This window comes from Bombyx mori, chromosome 23 (assembly GCF_030269925.1).
Source record: "Bombyx mori chromosome 23, ASM3026992v2".
Lineage (NCBI taxonomy): Eukaryota > Metazoa > Arthropoda > Insecta > Lepidoptera > Bombycidae > Bombyx > Bombyx mori.
In genome coordinates, this window is record NC_085129.1 from 19,382,326 (window position 1) to 19,403,865 (window position 21,540).

Sequence of the window (21,540 nt, forward strand, 5' to 3'; positions counted from 1 at the left end):
ATTGTCTGTCTAATGTAATGCTTTCATTGAATTATATTGAAGTATCTCCCAGTACATTGTAGAAGATTCTTATCTTTATTAAGGATAAGTCTAGTGGCCCGTGTTGGTTGAGTATCGGAACCGGTGGATATCACAACACCAATGCTGTGAGACTCCTTGAGGCGTGAGGTCTATGTCTCAATGATACTGTGCAAGAGCTCGCTCCACCCTTAAAAACGGGACGCGTGGCTAATTCGCGGCGGAAGTAGTACGCACCCACGCGGTCTCACCCCGCCCCCGCTCCCCACCCCCTCTGAATCCTCCATCTCGTTCCACAGTACTACACCCCGAAGAACGCAGTGAAACCTCTCAGGATGACGTCACACACGTGCGGTCCGAAGTGCAAGAGAACCGACGTTCTGGCTCTGAAAGACCTCAGGACCTACAATCCGCTGGCGAAGCCTCTGCTCAGCGGCTGGGAGAGGTGAGTCGGGGACCCTACTGAATCTGTTTGGGAGACTGAAGTGAATGTCGAATTTTGAAGTCGTCGCGGCCTAAAGGATAAGACGTCCGGTGCATTCGTATGTAGCGATGCACTGGTGTTGGAATCCCGCAGGCGGGTACCAATTTTTCTAATGAAATACGTACTTAATAAATGTTCACGATTGACTTCCATGGTGAAAGAATAAGTAGCCTGTGGACATCACGACGCAAATGTGGCCGTATTGAGGCTTAAGGTCTCAATTGCTTAATGATTATGCATAACCACTGATCTAGTCTTATCTTCTATGCCGAAATACTATGATAGTAGTATTATTGAAAGTAAAATTTGGGAGCCACTGGTCTACAGTCTCGTCTCGTATGCCTAAATACTATGATAGAGTAATATTGAACGTAAAATTTGAGAGCCACTGGTCTACAGTTTCGTTTTCTACGCTTAAATACTATGATAGAAGTAATATTGAACGTAAAATTTAAGATCCACTGGTCTACCGTCTCGTCTTCTATGTCTAAATACTATGATAGTAGTAATATTGAAAATAAAATTTGAGAGCCACTGGTCCTTAACGGTCTCGTCTTCTATGTCTAAATACTATTATAGTATTAATATTGAACGTAAAATTTGAGAGACACTGGTCTACAGTCTCGTACTTCGGCTGTTTGTTTCGAGATGGTTCCGTCTGTGACAATAATGATTCATTTATGATCGTGCCCCAGACAAATAGTCCGGTACAAAGGAGTCCGCGACGTGATGTACCGGGCGCCGTGCGGGCGCCGCGTGCGCGACATCCGCGAGCTGCACGCCTACCTCACCGCCACCGACAGTGACATGCCCGTCGACCTGTTCGACTTCCATCCGGCGACGCACTGCCTCGCCGAGTTCGTCATCAACAAGTGTATCGTCGGCAAGAAGGTATGATATTGTTGAATTTATATTGTTTAGAAGTGGAACTTCTCTGGCAGGTAACGAAAAAAAAAGGAGAATATTCCACCGAGACCGGTGAGGTGAACCTGCTCGTTAGACCAACGGTTCGAAATATACGTAAGCTTACTTTGAAAATGTAAGCAAGATTCGAGTATCTGTGGTCTATGACGGCTACCACTACACTATTGTGACCAGAAGTTGTACTTCTTATAGTTGATTTTCAACTATCGTGTCTGATGTATCGAAGTACATATAAAATCAGTTCAACGAGCTCAACAGCCCTGAAGTTTTCAAGACCAAACAAAAAATTTGAAAATCAAGAGTATGAAAATTCTTAATACACCTTTAACGATTTTAATACAGAAGTGTCCCTTCTGTCGCGTTTCATTTTTCAGTTATCGTCATTTTTAAAATACTTTACTATGTCGTATCTACGGAGTCGCTTTTACCAATGGTGCAGGGTGGGGGCGCTGGACCCGGCACACTCAATGAATCCGTTACATTCGTACCGCGCGCTTACTAGAGGGCGCTAGGGAATATCATAGTGGTATTAATGAATTGAGATCTACTTGTTACTGGTGTTATTCTTGGTTGTTATTGCTGGCTGTCTGGTTGTTATTCTTGTTTACTGGTGGTGGGACCTCTTGTGAGTCCGCACAGGTAAGTACCACCACCACGCCTGTTTCAAAATCAATCAAAATCGAAAAAATCAATTTTTTTTTTTAACATAAATGAAAGTATATACTTGTTGAACTTCAAAAAGAATACCGCCATTTCTGCCGTGAAGCAGTAATGCACTTCGGTTTGAAAGATGGGGCAGCCGTTGTAACTATACTGAGACCTTAGAACTTATATCTCAAGGTGGGTGGCGCATTTAAGCAGTACATGTTTATAGGCTAAAGTAACCACTTATAACCAGGTGGGCTGTGAGCTCGTCCACCCATCTAAGCAATAAATAAAAACCGAGAACTAACTTCCCAACACGTTTCCCAGGATCTCTCCCACGGCAAGGAGAACGTGCCCGTGCCGTGTGTGAATTATTACGACGAGACGCTCCCGGAGTTCTGCTCGTACAACACCGAGCGGACGCCGACGGCGGGCGTGCCCCTCAACCTCGACCCGGACTTCCTCTGCGGCTGCGACTGCACCGACGACTGTCAGGTCAGTGGACAGCTTTATAACCGGTAATGGAACCGGTGAACCAAGACCCCACTTAACGAGTGCGCCAACTGTGGAGAACAGCTGTCAAGGATTTGATAAACAAGAGGTACCACATGACCACGACTGCTCTGCCAAGAGTGACCGACTATGATGATGAATGGAACTTAGCCACATCTTTGGATCTCCCGTCCCTAATATTCACGCGGGTCTCAATATTTTAAACTCGTAAGCTTCTGAAGTGTACTGTTCAGCCCGGTCAGTCATATCGGCACGTAGTGTAACACCGCTGTCGTTCAAGGTCACGAGCGCCACAGTATCTTCAATTGTACTATATTAAGTTGTTGTGTGTAGTACCCAAGACGGCTGAGCCGATTTGGATGAAATTTCGATTCGGTGGCAATGTCTGATCTGCCATCAAAGAGGCCGGGGCTTGGCTCTAGTTACTCATACTTGTCATTATTAAACTAGTCCCTTTTTGCTGTCAGGACAAAGCGAAGTGCGCCTGCTGGCAGCTAACCCTGGAGGGCGCCCGGACCATCGGGCTGGACGGCCACAACGTGGGCTACGACTACAAGCGGCTGCTGGAGCCGCTGCCCTCGGGCATATACGAGTGCAATTCGAGGTGCCTTAATTATGAACTACCCTACAAATGCATTCTTCTTCTTAGTCGCATACTACATTGCTGAAGGTCGTGTCCCTGAAAGGCCTTCGTGGCTCTTCTAGGCAGCGGCTTGGCTCTGCTCCTGGCATTGCTGAAGTCCATGGGTGACGGTAACCACTTACCATCAGGTATGCTCGTCTGCCTACAAGGACCTTGCCCACCACAGTCAATAATTGTGTTTAAATAATAATAATGTCTATAGTCCGCCGGTTTCTCTCCCAATAGTCCCTATCGCTCCGGCGGACTATTTCCCACCTCGCCGGAGTGTCGCCGTCTTCCCAGGCGAGGAAGTGGGTGATAAACATAATAATAATAAAACCATTTATTGCCTTTCACACTAAATAAAAGAAAAGAAAAAGGCACAAGGAGGTTGGCTCAGCTAATGCTGTTCAAAGTAGATGAATCGATCAGCGCTGATTTTTAGTCACCCCAGTTTCCCTTTGGTTCATTGCGGGAATGAAGGCTAAATGAGTTTCATATATCGAGACGTCACATTTTGATGTCCACACTTTGAGAAGGCGGCACGACACGAGAACCCTCTTGTCGTGGCCGCCGGAAATTAAATACCCGATCGTGGACCGAATGGTAGATTCTGCAAAGACTGCTCTTGCTAGGGCCAGTGTTAGCAACACACCCGGTTTGAGCCCCGAGAGCTCACCGTCAAGGCTACACGTCAAGGCGATGCTGAAATAGCCTCTGAAGGCTATCAGCATAGCTATAGGCTATCAGCAGGACCTTGTGAGTCCGCACGGGTAGGTACCACCGCCCTGCCTATTTCTGCCGTGAAGCCGGGCAACCGTTGTAACTATACTGAGACCTTAGAACTTATATCTCAAGGTGTGCGGCGCATTTACGTTGTAGATGTCTATGGGATCCAGTAACCTCTTAACACCAGGTAGGCTGTGAGCTTGTCCACCCATCTAAGCAATAAATAAAAAACGTGTGACGCTTAAAACGAGGCGAGCCGTGTCCTCGTTCACCAATCTGTCCAATGAAAAGCCAATTTGTGGCGCGGGAGACGATTGGTTACCTCATGGCGGATATAGACTCAATATCTCTTTGCTTTATGCTTTCAGATGTAAATGCAAACAGACGTGCCTGAACCGGGTGGCCCAGCATCCCTTGCAATTGAAGTTACAAGTGAGCTAATGTTTTTCTTTATTTATTTTTTTATAGGGTATTTTATGACTTGGTAACTAAGACCTTTAAGGTCTTATTTTAATTTTAATGAATACTTTTTTATATGAAAAATGATATTATGAAATAAAATGAAATGAGATGAGATGACATGGGATAAACCATAATCTTAGTAAAATAGTGGTTATTTACGGAGACATTTTCAGTGGACTGTTTGAAGGATCCCGAGAAGCTACGTCCAGCGGCTTTGTTTGATTTTCCTACATTTGTGCACTTTCACAGTTATACTAAACAGTTAATAAACCACCGTTATTACACATTTAAACCTGAAGAAACACTAAATAGACAAAATAAAACAAATCACACAACTTCACTCCTCGCGTTCCCGCCAAAAAGTCGCTCTATAATATTCGGTTTTGATTCGTCCGTCGGAAATGCAAAGGAATCATGGTACAGACAGCCGAATCGCTTGCGACCAAGATCGAAGCGGTGTTTGTTGTATGGGAGGTGAAATAAAACGGAGTTCGATTAGCTAATCTCTTAGTAAATTTGGAAGTTTGGGCTGACGGGTAGGTACCACCGCCCTGCCTGTTTCTGCCGTGAAGCAGTAATGCGTTTCGGTTGGAAGGGTGGGGCAGCCGTTGTATTGTAAAAACTGAGATTTTAGAACACATGTCTGAAGGTAGTACTTTTTTTTTTATTGCTAAGATGTGTGGACGAGCTCACAGCCCATCTGCTAAGTGGTTACTGGAGCCCATAGACATCTACAACGTAAATGCGCCACCCACCTTGAGATACAAGTTCTAAGGTCTGAAGTATAGTTGCAATTTGTAATAGAAGTATTCGTTTTAGGTGTTCAAAACCCAGAACCGCGGCTGGGGCATCCGGGCGCTCAACGACGTGCCCAAGGGCTCCTTCCTGTGCGTGTACGCGGGGAACCTGCTCACCGACGCCACCGCTAACTTGGTTAGTGCGCGCTCACGAACGCTCACCGATACAATACACCGTGAACTCGTTTCTACCATCACCGTGTCGCCACCGGAGTATAAGCTCATGCTGCCTACCTCCACGATGACGTCACGGCATTTCTGATGGCATTGCTGATGATAAAGGGGCCGTATATGTCGCCGTTACGCCAGGGTATTCACACATAAGATCCATTACAAGGTGCTCGTAGGGTCAACCAAAACTTTTATTTTTATTTTTTATTGCTTGGATGGGTACACGAGCTCACAACCCACCTGGTGTTAAGTGGTTACTGGATCCCATAGACATCCACTGCGTAAATTCGCCACCCACCTTGAGATGTAAGTTCTAATGTCTCAAGTATAGCTACAACGGTTATATATATACACCTTCAATGGTTAAAGCCATGCTCCTCCTAGTGTTATATAGACATGTCTATATCCAGCTTGTCTTGCAGGACGGACTCAACGAAGGCGACGAGTACCTGGCCGAGCTGGACTACATCGAGGTGGTGGAGCAGATGAAGGAGGGCTACGAGGAGGATATCTCGGAGGCTGACAAGAAGCTGGGCGCGGTACGTGCACGCCGGCCCTCCGTGGCTGCTGGTGGTGTGAAGGTAGAACAGTAGGCATAACGGGCGCGTGGTGACGGTTCAGCGTCGGGCGGGTCGCGCGTTCGACACCCAGCTATGCACTGATTTAGTGAATTAGTGCAGAGCTAGTGTGGATTGTAGTCAGAACATGAGACTTCCTCATCGTTTGACAACTTTTTTTTTCCTACCTAAGCTGATGGTCTTGAGAGGCCATGCGTCACCGGGCGGGTAGGCTGTGCTGTATATGGTTATGTTTGTGTAGCCGTTCAAATATGGTGAGCGAGTATTGTTAACTAAACAAGTGATGGTGTTCTGTGGACATGTCCTTTCATTAGAATAATACACACAATACTGACATGCTTTAGGCACAAGGTTAGCTCACGGGGCTCAAACCTGACGTTGTTGCTAACGCTAACCTTAGCAAGAACAGTGCTCCACAAAACCTACCACCGGATCGGTAACGCGACGCACTGAGAAGATCCGGCGAGAAACTCAGTGAGCTGTCTCTGTGGGTTAATTTACTCAACGAGCCCTTCGTCGCAAGCGATGAGTTCGATGATAACGGTGCTTGAGGTGCCTAAAAGCACCGTTAGTGGATCGGGAGGATCCGAAATGAAGTGTTTAGGGCTTGACAACTGAATAATGTTCCGCAGCAGGAATCCGGTGCGAAGGGGGCCAGCTCCGACGAGCACGAGGAGTCCTCGTCAGACGACTACGATTTCGAAGCCGCCTCCAAGGACGAGTCCGAGGACTGCGACTTCCAGCCGGGGTGCCTGGGACTGCCCGTCACCAAGTTCAGGTGAGTGCTCGTACCCCCCAAACCCAAACCGAAATTTAGATTAAGATAATGACCAGAATTTATTTTTATTTATGTCTTTATAGTTATTAAACTATTGCATAGCTTTTATCGTGGACTTTGAGCGCAGCGACCGAATCTAGAAATTCCGTAACGAAAATAAAACCTAACACCCCCACTCCGTCTACCATGTAGCTCGCGTTCAATACATACACGCGTTGCGCTCGGGTAGTGTTTGTCAATAAGCGCGTGGCGTGACGTCACACTGCATGCGCATCATGAAAAGTCTGCCCATCTCTCTCTCGCGCGGTCTAGCTTATGAGTGTGAAGGGGACATTTAATGTTTTGCTTTTGTTAATGTATATAAATATAGCGTGGTCTTATTTTATTATTGTTTTTATATTAAATTATTATTGTCTAATTATAATTGCATACGTTCATAAAAAAAAGCAATGCAATAGCTTTACCGCGGCAGTCCCCGAGTGCCACACGTGTTTTTTTTTTTCTATAAAATGTATAAAATTGTGTAATAGCAATAATGTATAAATCGAGAGGTGAAAGAATGTGTGGTTTAACCGACATTTTTGCAACTTTGCAGGAGAGCCGTTTGAAGTTTTAAATTTAGAAAAAAATATTATAACAACAAAAATACTTATTCATCTATTTGAATGGAGTAAACTTAATTAAAGTTCAATTAAAAACATCGAACTGTTGACGCTGATACTAAATAAAACGGACTTTTAATTGCAAAGATAGCTGTCGCGTGTTAGGCGTAATGTCGCCTAAACCGATAGCCTTTCACCTGTTGAAACGTAAATTATTTAATGCTATATATGCATATGGAACTAGCCCAGTTCCTGAAAAAAAAAGAATTTAATTTTAATTAATTAATGTCTACACGTGGACGTATTGTTACGTCCATAGATGATAGCGTTTCGGGTTATAATAATTAATTTGTTGCGTCCGCAGTAAAAGATTGAGACAGCGCGCCAAAAAGAAACAAGACGAGGATAAAGAGAAGTCTTCGAAAGAGAAGGAGAAGGAGAAAGAGAGAGACAAGGACAAGGACAAGGACAAGACCAAAGAACCGGCTCCCGGGGAAGATTGCATCACCATAAGCGACGACGACGAGGGTGAGGGTTTAGTGTGGTCGTATTAATGTGTCCATGGACACGTCCAGCCCTCAGGCGTAGACATGAAAAACCATTGACGAAGAAATTTTGTTGTATTTTTTCTTTAAACTAAATTTTCATTATTAGTGTATATTTAACCCTTTGATTGCCATGTAGGTCACCGGTGCCCTACGCGGCGCATTCAACTCACTTCTCTCTTCAATTATCTCATTAAGGCGCCGGAATATCCAGTAGACTCTGGGAAAGACGAATGCGAACAACGTAAATGCGGCCATCTACCTTGAGACATGAGTTGTGAGGTCTCAGTTTGAGCTAGTTCAAATTTCAGACTGTAGAGTGATAGTTCCGTATAGTTTAGTCAGCGTGTAGTACTCACTGACCTGGGCCGGTCCTCTGTTGCAGTCCGGGAGCCGTCCAGGTTCACGGCGCAGGCCGGGATGGGTGCCAACGAGTTCGTGCCTAAACACAGGTGAGACGTGCGGGGGGTTGGGGGGTATCGACCCGCTGTGGTATCTCCAGCGGGCAGCGCTGCAATGGCACCTTCAAATGATTATTGATGTCAGTGGACAATCTTGAAATGACCGATGCACCGATTTGTGTAGTAAGGCAGTATATTACATGTGTGTGTGTGTGTGTTGAGCGAGCGTGTGTTATTGAGCGAATGTGTGTGTGTGTGTGTGTGTGGGCGTGGGTGTGTGGGCGTGGGTGTGTGTGTTTGAGCGAGTATGTGTGTGTGTATGTGTGCGTGTGTGCATGTATGTTTGAGCGATTGTGTTTGGGTGTGTGATTGAGCGCGTGTGTTGTTTTTTAAAACAAACCGCCGTACTGATGTTGTGTCGCGCAGGTCTGTCCGGCAGCTGTACGGCGCCGACGAGGCCTGCTACATCATGGACGCGAAGGTGCAGGGGAACATCGGCCGGTACCTCAACGTGAGTACACAAGCTCATATAAATAAATAAAAATATTGTCAGGCGCTAACACTGAGTGTAAAGCTTAAATGTCATGTTAAGTTCTACATCTTTTGCTTAGACGATTGTACCGAGCTAACAATACACCCGGTGTTGAGCAGTCACAGTAGTCCGTAGACATCACAATGCGAATCATACTATATCATCATCATTCTGCTTATTTCTACTGTGAAGGGTAGGGTAACCGTTGTAACTATACTTGAGACCTTAGAGCTTATATCTCTAGGTGAGTGGCGCATTTACGTTGATGTCTATGGGCTCCACTGTACCTAAAAATGTTTTTATTTTATTGCCCTTGTAAGTAGGCAGACGAGCATATGGACCACCTGATGGTGAGTGGTTACCGTCGCCCATGGACTTCAGCAATGCCAGGTGCAGAGCCAAGCCGCTGCCTACCGACGGTATTGCTTGCCAGGCTTGTGGAGCGGTAGGCAGCGGCTTGGCTCTGCCCATGGCATTGCTGCAGTCCATGGGCGACTGTAACCACTCACCATCAGGTGGTCCATATGCTCGTCTGCCTACAAGGGCAATAAATATATATATACACACATGGGGTCGGATGATCGTAAATTTGTTGCCCTATATTGCCTTATATTGATGTATTTATCATTAAAATGGCCCATTTGCGTCGCGCACAGCACTCGTGCTCCCCGAACGTGTTCGTTCAGAACGTGTTCGTGGACACGCACGACCCGCGGTTCCCGTGGGTGGCGTTCTTCGCGCTGTGCCACGTGCGCGCCGGGACCGAGCTCACCTGGAACTACAACTACGACGTGGGCTCGGTCCCCGGGAAGGTCCTCTACTGCCACTGCGGCGCGCCCAACTGCAGGGGGCGCCTGCTCTAATCGAACCCTCCGCCGACTATACGAACATCAGTGATGTGCTCAATAAATAACACTAAAATTAGCGTCTTGGGGGGGCGTCCATTAATTACGTGGGTGTTCTAGGGGGGGAGGGGATGAAGCTAAATCTTTTCAAATCTCACTTAGGGGGGAGGGGGGGTAAAACAATCTCAAAAACGCCTCACGTAATTAATGGACACCCTCTTAACCCTTTGACTGCCATGTAGGTAACCGGTGCCCTAGGCGGCGCACTGAAGTCATTATGTCAATTTCTCTCTTCGATCTTCTTACTAAGACGCCGGTTTTTTTTTATTGCTTAGATAGGTGGACGAACTCACAGCCCACCTGGTGTTAAGTGGTTACTGAAGCCCATAGACAACGTAAAACGCATTACTGCTTCACGGCAGAAATAGGCCAAGCGGTGGTACCTACCCGTGCGGACTCACAAGAGGTCCTACTACCAGTAGTCTCTGGGAAATTGAGTAGATCTAGTAGACTGGGAAAGACGAATCCGAACGATACTGAGAAAGAATCTATTTCTTGAAAAATAAAAGAGTAATACATTAACAAACAAAAGAAGGCGCAGTTAGGCAATCCAGGCCAGGCCTTAGTAACAGAAATCCACATAATTACTTCAGTGCACCGCGTAGGATATCGGTGACCTACATAGCAGTAAATCTGTTAAAACGATGCTTTTAGAACACTTGTTTATAATTATTAAAGACTTATTTTACGATTTAATATCGCGTTTTTTTGAAGTGAAAACTTCTTTAGAATCTTTGTGATTTCAAACCGGATGCAACGGAAAAAACGACAGGTAAGAGACACAAATACAAAAATGTGTAGGATGAAGCCAGCAAAGAATGAGACAGAAATATACATACTATTTAATACAGCGCCATCTGTGAGATTTTTTAATACTAACGTGTGTATGAAAGCTCTAGTAGTGAATTTTAATTTAGGATTATACGTGAAATTAAAATATCAATTCACAGAGGGCGCTACCTTACAATTATTTACTAATGACAAATTTTTACATATACTTAAGACGTTTAGGATAATTGTATTTCAATTTTGGAAGGTTTCACTTCTACCACGTGTGAATTGCACACATGTAAGTTTTTTTTACTATCATTATTTCCAATGCTTCGAATTCTTTACATTTTCCTTTATAGCAAACGCCTAAAGTCGTTGAGTCGATACGACGCAAGATTAAACCGTAAAATTGGTTTTTCATGTATATACACGATTCAGGAAAATCGCAGAAAATAGAAAGAGAGAGAGAGAGAATGAGAATACACTTTATTGCACACCAATACACAATTTACATTCAAAAACAATCAACAAGCAGATACATTTGTACAATAGGCGGTCTTATCGCTAAAAGCGATGTTTTCCAGACAACCCTTTATGCTAATCCTTATCTACTACTACTAATACTTATCGTTTATCTTTTTGTTTATTTGTGATGTTCTCCGTGTTCACATGTACAATTCAAACAAAGTCTCCATGTCATTCTGTAGATGTTCACAGCCTGTAGCATTTTCTGCTGTGGCCCAGTGGCTCTTTGGTTTAGTGGGAGTATAATTCGGCTCCAATAACACGCCGGTACCAATGTATCTGTTAATATTACGATAAGTCATAAAATTGTAAATCTCATTCGTATTTAAGTAGTTTAAAGTTGTAGTTAAGTTTTTATGATACTATTAGGTATAGTTTAGTGTATTATTGTATTTGTGATTATATGATTAAAGTTTGTAAATTTTACTGCCGTTTTGTAGTTTTTGTTTTGTTTATAACATGACCTTTTTATCTCGTTAATAAATCGATGAACGCCGATCACAAGCACGAATAAGTGTCACGTTCCGCCTGAGCGTGCAAGCGAGAGCGTTGAACAAGCGATAGAGAGGCACGATCAGCCCCAGCGTTGGCTTGTGACACATTTATCTCTCTTCTCGCGTGACGTCAGAGCTAGCAGTTCGAATAGTTCTGCTACTGACGTTATCACGTAAAACTATCGTCCGTAAACCGACTTTACGGACAACCTTTTTTTTACGACAGTGCCCGTGTAGCAGTAATGCGGTTTGAAGGGTGGGGTAGCCGTTGTAACTATACTGAGACCTTATATCTCAAGGTAGGTGGCGCATTTATGTTGTAGATGTCTATGGGTTCCAGTAACCACTTAACACGAGGTGGGCTGTGAGCTCTTCCACCCATCTAATCTATATAAATAATATTATACTTAAACGAAAATTTAAAACCACATAAATAGGTAAATTTTTTGAAGATTTTTATGGCCCGGTAACGAGACCTTTAAGCCAACTAGTAGGTTACTATCAAATCTAACTAGACAGGGAAAGGAATGCATCGATAGGCGTCTTTGAGCCTAGAATCCTTAGATTATTAAGATATTTATATCTTGATTCCAACCAAGAATCAAATTCCTGCTCGTGGTACAGCAGTGTATTGTATTCACGAGACGATTTAATGTAAGCCTGACTTTACACCTAGAATTCTCGTTGTCTATTGACAACGATTAACGCTCCCATTTTTGTTTCTTTTTTTTTGGCGGGAACGCGAGCAGTGAAGTTGTATGTTTTGTTTTATTTTGTCTGTTTAGTGTTTCTTCAGATTTAAATGTGTAATAACGGTGGTATATTAACTGTTTAATATCTGTGAAAGTGCACAAATGTGGGAAAATGAAATAAAATCGCTGGACGTAACTTCTCGGGATCCTCCAAAAGGTCTACTAAAAAAATCTCAGTTAATGACTACCATTTTACTGAGATTATATTTTTTTATATTGCATTCCATATCTTATCTTCATTTCATTTCACTCCAGATTATTATTTTTCAGAAAAATAAGTATATAAATTAAAATAAGACATGACTTAAAGGTCTTCGTTACCGGGTCATAAAATCCCTTAAAAAAAAGCTCCCATCATTTTAAATAATCAATCAATTAATAAACAAAAAAAACCAAATTCGCATTATTTATTCATAAAAAAAAACACCTAATTACAGTTTAACAAAACTTGAGAACGTGGATCGTTTGTGATCGGGGAAGTCCCGGGTGTTCTTAGAGTCCCGGCATGATGTAGGCGATGTTGTGCAGCGTGTCCTGCAGCAGCGCGGGCGGCGGCGCCACGCCGGGCAGCGCGCGGGTCAGCGCCGCCAGCGGACCCAGCGCGCACACCAGCGTGTCCAGCAACACCGACACCGAGCCCGACACCGCGATCTGACCCTGGGGGGAACGGACCGCAGAGACTTACAGGGGCATTCGTATGTAGCGATGCAACGATGTTTTTAATAGTTTCAGACGTTTTTTTGAATTGAAAAAATTTAATTTAAACTACAAAATTAAGAATAACTAATAGTTTAAAAAAACTAACAAAATACGCTTTTATAGAAAATCCAACTAAAAAATAGAAAAAAGCGTGGGGTGCATGGTATCAGTAGTCATAAATATTTTATGAACAGATATGAGTAGAAGGGTTATTTTGATAAGTAAGCTACCTCGTGCTCCTTGAGCCTGGCGCCGATGATGGCGAGGCTCTCCCCCAGCAGCCGGAGGTGGGCCGCCACGTCGACCGGCGCGCAGCCCGTCACGCGGTAAAGGGCCGCGGTGCTACACGACGATGAGGCCTAACGTAAAGTATTAAAACATTATAATTCAAACACAATTTTATTACTTACTAGCGACGCGCCGTCCCTTCGCTTCGGAAACTGTAATTTACTATTGCCTTACAATCACATCTAGGCAATAAAAAAAATACATGTGTGCAATTCACACGTGGTAGAAGTGAAACCTTCAAAAATTAAAATACAATTATCCTAAATGTCTAAGTATATGTAAAAAAAATTCATTACTAAATAATTTTTGTAAATCATCTTTTATAGTATGAGGTAGCGCCCTCTGTGAATTGATATTTTAACTTCACGTATAATCCTAAATTAAAATTGACTACAAGAGGTTTCATACACACGTTAGTGTTAAAAAATTTCATAGATGGCGCTGTATTAAAAAAACACCACTGAGAACGTCTAATGTTTTCTATCTCATTCTCTCGTCAGCCGAATCCTATACATTTATGTGTTTGTGTCTCTATGGACTTATTTTTCTTGGTTTATCGAGTTTGAAATCACGATTCTAAAGAAGTTTCACTACACTAGCTACTCATACGATTTACTGGATATTCCTTAGTACATATAGTCCATGTAGAATATTATAACACCAAAAAGCCTATGGATTTCATTTATTTGGAACGGTATGGAAAATATGAACTTTTTTAAAATACGTAATTTGGGTACTGGGATCTGAGATTTTTTTTTGTGTCCTCAATAGTTCTACTATGGGATTATCAATTCTTTCTGGGACACCCTGTATACAATATAAGTTAAGTAAGCGATATAACAATATCCATTCTCTCTGTGTTACCTAGCCTCAAGTGTCAATGCCTAGACAATCTAGTTAGTTGAAGCAGCTTAACTACTACTGCCCCTACAAGATCAATAACAAATTTTAGTTACCGAAGCGAAGCGAGGGCGGATCACTAGTCATGTATACTTCACAAAAACCCTCAGCGAATCAAAACCCTCTTTCGATCTTCCAGTCACCGATGTCAGATTGAAGGTTAATTACTCTGACCTCGACTGCCGAGGTGTGTATGTGATGTCCATAAGCTCTAGTAATGGCTCGGTTCCAAATATTTGCTCAACGAGTAAGTTTGGTGTAGTTACCGTGATGGCGAGCTGGGGGGGTGCGGGGGGTGCGGCGGCGGGGGTGCGCGGGGGGCGCCCGACGGATGGACGGCCCGGCCCGGGGTTCGCCGGCCTCACACCTGCGGGAGAAGTTAGAGTTCTTTAAATGTTACTTAGAACTCAGGTCTCAAGGCCGGTCATCGTCCTCATCGAACCCGTCGCTTGCGACGAAGGGCTCGACGAGTAAATTAACCCTCAGACACAGCTCACTGAGTTTCTCGCCGGATCTTCTCAGTGGGTCGCGTTCCGATCCGGTGGTAGATTCTGCGAAGCACAGCTCTTGCTAGGGTCAGTGTTAGTAACGTCATCAGGTTTGAGCCCCGTGAGAGCTCACCTACTAGTTAAGGCTACGCTGATATAGCCTCTCAAGGCTCTCAGCTTAGGTAGGAAAAAAAAATGTCTCAAGGTGGGTGGCGCCATTTACGTAGTAGATGTCTATGGGCTTCGGTAACCCCTCAACACCAGGCGGGTCGTGAGATCGTCCACCCATATAACCAATAAAAAATAAAAAATAAAATGGCCACGAACTACTTCCAAGATGAATGAATAATGGCGTAACAGTTACATGTTCCAGTTTAAAGAGTGGGGCACAAACATTTTAATATTATAATTTATTACAATTTGAGACTTGCCTTCCGACCTCATGTCACAAGGCGACATTTACGTCGTGATATCTATGGGGCTGTACAAAACACACACACACACACACACACACACAACACACACACAACAATAAGTCTATAAAGTGTAAACTTACTCGGATTGGATATGATTTTGTTGATAACTTGATTGTTTTGCTCCTTCTGTATGGCGAATCTCTTGGCTTTGCGCTTCCACAAGTATCTCTCGTTGTAATTCACCTGAAACATTCATTAGGAATTCACGAATACTTCAACTACTTCATACAGAAGAATACTCTGAATATTTTTTATTAAAGTGGGCCTTTATAAATTCTTTTAAACTATAACGACCACAGCAGATCCGACAAAAAGACTTAAACTTATTTTGAAGTTATACTTCTTTAGGCGCGTTATAAAAAATTGATGCGAGTGAAATTTTACGATGCGCGCGCACCGTGACACAAAATGAACAGAAATGAAGTTGCCCACTAAAGAAAAAATGCTACCAACAAAACAGAAATGGAACCTCTGTTAGTGGCGCGTGTTGGCACGCACGCCGCCTCTGTTCACTGTGTATTTATATTTAATATAATTCATACTAAATATTATTAAATTATTAACGTTAAATATTTATTATTAATTATTTATTTAATATTAAAAAAATAAAGAAATGAATTTAATAAAAATAAAGTATAACTTCTTACGCGCGTACATAAGTACACGCACCCTTTTTTTCTAATGCATCATACATCGCTACTACAAGTACATGTCATTGTATGAATATTATATTTTAATATTATATTTGTAGAATATCTTGTAGCGTGCAACACTGGCATATCTGAGTCGGAATTTCCGCCACTAGAAGTCAGTCGAGACTTTTTGGCGGGAACGAGAGGAGTCATTGTGTGATTTGTTTTATTTTGTCTATTTAGTGTTTCTTCAGGCTTAAATGTGTAATAACGGTTTTTTTATGAACTGTTTAATATCTGTGAAAGTGCAGAAATGTGGAAAAATTAAACACGTGTGGCACTCGGGGACTGCCGCGGTAAAGCTATTATTGCATAGCATTCTTTATCAACTTATGCAATTATAATTGGACAATAATAATTTAATATTAAAACAATAATAAAATAAGACCACGCTATATTTATAAACATATAAGCAAAAAATTAATTGTCCCATTCACATTCATAAGCTGGACCGCGCGAGAGAGAGATGGGCAGACTTTTCATGATGCGCATGTAGTGCGACGTCACGCCGCGCGCTTATTCACAAACATTACACAAGCGCACCGTATGAATGTGTTGAACGCGAGCTACATGGTAGGCGGAGTGGGGTGTTAGGTTTTATTTTCGTTACGGAATTTCTTGATTCGGTCGCCGCGTTCATACCCCGCGATAAAAGCTATGCAATAGTTTAATAAGGCCATCCGACCAAATCTTTCTTTTTTTAAAACCCAAAATTTGTTTCTAGTTATTACATTATACTCACATTAGACCACATTTCTCCAAGTCGTTTTGATATAGCCGAGAAATCCATATCAGGGTGTTTCTTAAGCAGTTCATTGCGGGCCTCTTTCGCCCACATCATATAGGCTGTAATTCGTGTTTTTCCTGTGAAGGTACAGTAATTTGAAACACGGTGGTATTACAGTGGTATCAGTAAAATCATTTAAAGTTCAAAGTTTGGAAAAAATGCAATGACAAAAACTTCAGCCATTTGAATGTGATAAACATAATTGAAGTTCAATTAAAAACTTCGAATTCTTTATACTATATTATAAAGCTGAAGAGTTTGTTTGTTTGTTTGAACGTGCTAATCTCAGGAACTGCTGATCCGATTTGAAAAAATCAATCAGTGTCAGATAGCTCGTTTTTCGAGGAAGGCTATGAGCTATATAACATCGCGCTAGACCAATGTAAGCAGAGCACCAATAAATAATCTTTCAAAATCAGGGTTTTTTCCCTTTTGAGAGCTTCCACTGCGTGTGCTGCGGTAACGGTTAAAGTTTCGCTAAAATAATGTATGACAAAATTGTTGCCCTTTAAAAGCTCTGAAAAAAAATTCATGAGAGTATATGTCTTTTCAGGTTGGCTCACTATAACATTTTTTATGCTAACCAAATTTGTTCTATAATAAAGAATTATTAATGTAGGTGTTTTTATAGAGATGATATCCAAATAAATATTCATTACAAATTGTTATTTGTTATGCCAAAGTAACAATTCCACGCGGACGATGTCGCGGGCAAAAACTAGTATCAGATAAAACAGATCTTTAATTACAAATATAATTGTCACGTATTAATCGAAATGGTGCCATTAAACCACATAACCTTTCACTTCTTTATAAGAAGATCTATTGTATGTATATCTAAATATACTTCAGGGATGGTTTTTTCATGGTTAGTTTCAAATGAATATGATGGCATACATCAGGGCTTGGCCAGATTGCGCTAGTAGGAACTTTGAAAATGTTTATAAAATTTCATCTCATACATAGTTTAAGCAATTTCTCATCTTACCAATATACTTAGTTAGAAACTGTTTGTCTATGTTTTTTTGTACATAATACAAGTTTAACAAAGGGTAATAAGACAGATTTCCCATAGACACAGCCCACTGAGTTTCTCACTGGATATTCTCAGTCTGTGCCTATTCTAATCTGGTGGTAGATTCAGGAAAGCACCACTCTTGCTAAGGTTTGTGTTAGCAATTCTCTCAAGTTAAGCCCGTGATCTCACCTATCGGTCTATTTGAAGTTGCAATAGCCCCTTAGGCTACCAATGATTAGGTGGGGGAAAAAAGATACCTTTATCTTTTCGCTGAGCTTTAGCCCTGCCAATGACTCGGCCATCCTTCACAATTAGCTTCTTCTTACTATTCTTCTCCATCATGTACAATGAGTTAGCCGGAGTACGGGCCGATCCCTCTTCAGAAGCCGAACTGTCTGATTCCAAGCTAGAGGTAAAATTCATTACTGTGAATTGAAGCGGCACTGAGTTTTTAATATATTATGCGAAATTTGTCTTTCCACTTTTGATAAGTTGTCAGATAATTACTTTGACATGCAGTACAGCTATCGCATTAATCAGCCCGGACTACAAAACTATTTTTCAATATATCTGTAAGTTCAATTAACAAACAATATAACCATAGCAGTTATATTATAACAAATACACAGCTATTAAATTTATTATATATTAAGAGAAAATTGCTAGTTTTTAGGTAACCTAAAGGTGGACGGACATTATCAAGGAGGCCACAAACACCAGAGTCCCGGGCGCCATTAAGCAGGCCGAATGCAGGCAGCCTTGGAGGAAGCTGATGCAAAAACTGGACCAAGGTGGTCACGACCCTCAGGAATGAGGAAACGACAAAGAAGAAGAAGAAGAAAGAAAGATGAATAAGAATTAGAGTATTATACATTTCATGTATACAATAAATTTTATGTTCTTATGTTTTTCAGAGATTATTTACTAATGTTTAAAACAGATTTATTCAACTCAACTTGTATGTTGTAACATAATGTGTATACAGTTTTTTTTTTGTTTAATATAGAATAAGGAGGTGTTTAAGTGAATAATGCTAAGAAGTTACTCAAGGGACTATTTTCTGGCTGCCAGTGGTGAAACTTTACCTATCAGCGTTTTCAGCATTATTCTCATAATAATCAGATTCGCTTCCCGATGCAGTGTTCACCTCCTCGACCGGCCTCTGAGGTGTTTCCTGGATACTGTAGTCAGGTTCCTCCTGACGACTTGTGGTGTATGTCTTGACGGGTGTCTGGCGCCTGAACCTAGTCTCGATATCGTCGGGCGACTCAAAGTCCATTAGCTTGGAACTCTTCTTTCTAACCCGACCACTCCTCGATATACCGGTGACTTCTAAATCTGAAATAGTATTTCATGTCTTAAATACGTACGATCCATAATTTGGTTGCGACAGAGTCCCAGTATAGGGCCAGACGACCGTGATTTGCCCTTGATCACTTATTTATTACTTAACAACACAATACCACTAATCAAAATGATGTTAAAGTACTATATCATTTTACGTGTTATTAAACACGTTTAAAACTTATATTGACTTGAATTCCATACAGTAAATGTATTGTATTTATTAGTTACCTTCCTGCATCTCTTTATTCACGTCTTTTCTACAGTCGTATTAAAAGAGTTAATAAAAATCAATAAATAATAAAACCCAAGCATAAGTGTTAGAAATGACAGATGGCAGTTTATTTTCATTTTATTTTTCGTTTGTTTGATTTATATGATAAGCAAAAGAAACCGAGGTTAAGAGCCAAGCCTTTTGGAACAAGACGAAACATACTAAACAAAGATCGGAATGTAAAGAGAACGAAATGATGAGTGTGGAATGGACACAACTAAAAAGCAGAATAAAAGTGTTCGATGAGATAAAAATACTCCGAGGAGAAATTCACTAGGAGTACAATAGGCCTTTTAGAAGAACACGAGAAGCCAGTAATTTAAGCTTTTGGGAGATTAATGACAAAGGCAAGGTCTACCGTCGAATGGGTGTAATTGCTACGTAGACTGATGGTCCCAATGCTGTTGTTTGGATCTTCTATAGATTCAAGGTGCTTTTAGGCAATACAAGCACCGGTCACCGTCCTCGCCGAACCCGTCGCTTGCGACGAAGGGCTCGACGAGCGAATTAACCCACAGACACAGCCCACTGAGTTTCTCGCCGGATCTTCTCAGTGGGTCGCGCTTCCGATCCGGTGGTAGATTCTGCGAAGCACTGCTCTTGCTAGGGCGGTGTTAGCAATTCTCCGGTTTGAGCCCCGCGAGCTCACCTACACAAGCTAGGGTACGCTGAAATAGCCTCTCAAGGCTATCAGCATAGGTAGGAAAAAAAAAAAAAAAAAAATATAGATTCAAACTTATTTTGAAAATGTCGTTAGCGAGATTCAGGCATCTGTCAATGAATCTTGTGTTGTATTGTGGCTGCCGCCGCCGCGCCGGACATATGCGAATTTTGATCGGATGTACAAACGTTTTGGCGGGAACCCGAATAGCAAATCAACTGGCAACAAGTATATTGTGTCAACTAAATAATAATATATGCTCTTAAATATCCCCTTAGTTTATATACTTACCTGGCCGTTTCAGAAATAAGAAATTTACAGTGAACCCACACACGTTTTATACATGCTTTAGAATTCCTAAGAACACTATACGAAATTCAACTGTTATATTCAATTATAAATACTTTCCAAAAATGTGAAAGTTCAATTTTCTTTTTTAAGTTACTATACATTTGTACCAAGAATATAAAGGGTACCCGGGTATCGGTTGCTAGTTTTTAATCGGTCAGACGATGGTATTGTACGGGGAGAGGTTTACTCTTAGTATGGATGCGGCTTTATTTTCGGGTCTTTTTTTTTTTTTTTTTTTTTTTTTTTTTTCCTACCTATGCTGATAGCCTTGAGAGGCTATTTCAGCTTACCCTAGCTTGTGTAGGTGAGCTCGCGGGGCTCAAACCGGAGAATTGCTAACACCGCCCTAGCAAGAGCAGTGCTTCGCAGAATCTACCACCGGATCGGAAGCGCGACCCACTGAGAAGATCCGGCGAGAAACTCAGTGGGCTGTGTCTGTGGGTTAATTCGCTCGTCGAGCCCTTCGTCGCAAGCGACGGGTTCGGCGAGGACGGTGACCGGTGCTTGTATTGCCTAAAAGCACCGTTAGTGGATCAGGAGGATCCGTGATGACGTGCTTTGGGCGACGTCGACGGTTTACCAAACGGTCTACAGGATCGGGTATGTAGTTTCCGGCGGCCACGACAAGAGGGTTCTCATGTCGTGCCGCCTTTTCAAAGTGGCGCAGCGATGCCGACTGTAGATACTTACTGACGGGGTCGAGCTCCAGGTCATCGTGGAGGTCCACGTTCCTCTGGAACCATGGTGCTCCGACGGCTATCCTGCAGAATCGGGATTGTATTACCTGAAGGGGTTTCAAGTTGGTGCGGGCCGCGTGAGCGAACACTACGCTTGCATACGTCATGACGGGGCGTATGCAAGTTTTGTAGAGGGTTACCTTGTTACGGAGGGACAGTTTGCTTCGTCTACAAAGCATTGGGTAGAGTCGTCCTAGTATAAACGCGGCGCGATCGCGTACCGTTTTTACGTGGGGACGGAATGTCATCCCTCTGTCGAGGGTGACGCCTAGGTATTTGACCTTCGGGGCCCACGGTATGGGCTGGTCAAAGAGAGTGATGGGGCTAACGGCGGAGGTGTTTACGCGCCTACTGGGGAGTGGGGTGCTCGAAGTGGTATTCGGAGGGCGACCCCTTTTGAATAGCACCGCTGTGCTTTTCGTGGGGTTAATGTCTATTCGCCACTTCCGGAACCACTGTCCCATGGTGGTTACTGCGGTCTGGAGTCGCCGATGAAGCAACGACATCTTCCTACACGAGTAGTAGATAGCCGTGTCATCGGCGAAGAGCGCTAGATGGGTCTCCGGAGACCGGGGTA

The 21,540-nt window shown here is 42.6% G+C and overlaps 2 protein-coding genes across 4 annotated transcripts in view; one reads left to right on the top strand and one right to left on the bottom strand.

Annotated features, from left to right (window-relative positions):
• LOC101742950 (uncharacterized) overlaps positions 1–11,433 on the top strand; it is a 35,884-nt gene extending 24,451 nt beyond the window's left edge. Inside the window, exons 25-36 of one of the 3 annotated variants that reach the window (XM_038019161.2) lie at positions 318–463; positions 1,198–1,393; positions 2,399–2,566; positions 3,052–3,188; positions 4,304–4,367; positions 5,217–5,330; positions 5,788–5,946; positions 6,576–6,721; positions 7,688–7,851; positions 8,254–8,320; positions 8,696–8,780; positions 9,458–11,433. In XM_038019161.2, the coding sequence (XP_037875089.1) occupies positions 318–463; positions 1,198–1,393; positions 2,399–2,566; positions 3,052–3,188; positions 4,304–4,367; positions 5,217–5,330; positions 5,788–5,946; positions 6,576–6,721; positions 7,688–7,851; positions 8,254–8,320; positions 8,696–8,780; positions 9,458–9,664 (1,653 nt within the window). In that variant the 3' untranslated portion in view covers positions 9,665–11,433. The remainder of the gene's footprint in view (positions 1–317; positions 464–1,197; positions 1,394–2,398; positions 2,567–3,051; positions 3,189–4,303; positions 4,368–5,216; positions 5,331–5,787; positions 5,947–6,575; positions 6,722–7,687; positions 7,852–8,253; positions 8,321–8,695; positions 8,781–9,457) is intronic. The other 2 variants (XM_038019162.2, XM_038019163.2) reach the window with 2 other exon arrangements.
• Positions 11,434–12,637: 1,204 nt separating this feature from the next.
• LOC101742803 (HMG box-containing protein 4) lies at positions 12,638–19,418 on the bottom strand. The gene is made up of 8 exons (XM_004930729.5): positions 19,172–19,418; positions 18,682–18,934; positions 17,854–18,002; positions 16,534–16,655; positions 15,180–15,282; positions 14,402–14,502; positions 13,178–13,306; positions 12,638–12,905 (listed from the first exon to the last, which is right to left on the bottom strand). Exons 1-8 carry the CDS (start codon positions 19,179–19,181, stop codon positions 12,741–12,743), a joined length of 1,032 nt encoding a protein of 343 aa, XP_004930786.2. The 5' UTR covers positions 19,182–19,418; the 3' UTR covers positions 12,638–12,740.
• Between the last annotated feature and the right edge of the window lie 2,122 nt (positions 19,419–21,540).

Coding starts and splice junctions, on each gene's coding strand:
- LOC101742803 (XM_004930729.5), bottom strand. Junction 18,003..18,681: donor AATGCTGAAAACGCTGATAG/GTAAAGTTTCAC, acceptor TTTTACCTCTAG/CTTGGAATCAGACAGTTCGG. Junction 13,307..14,401: donor CCCCCCAGCTCGCCATCACG/GTAACTACACCA, acceptor ACTTTACGTTAG/GCCTCATCGTCGTGTAGCAC.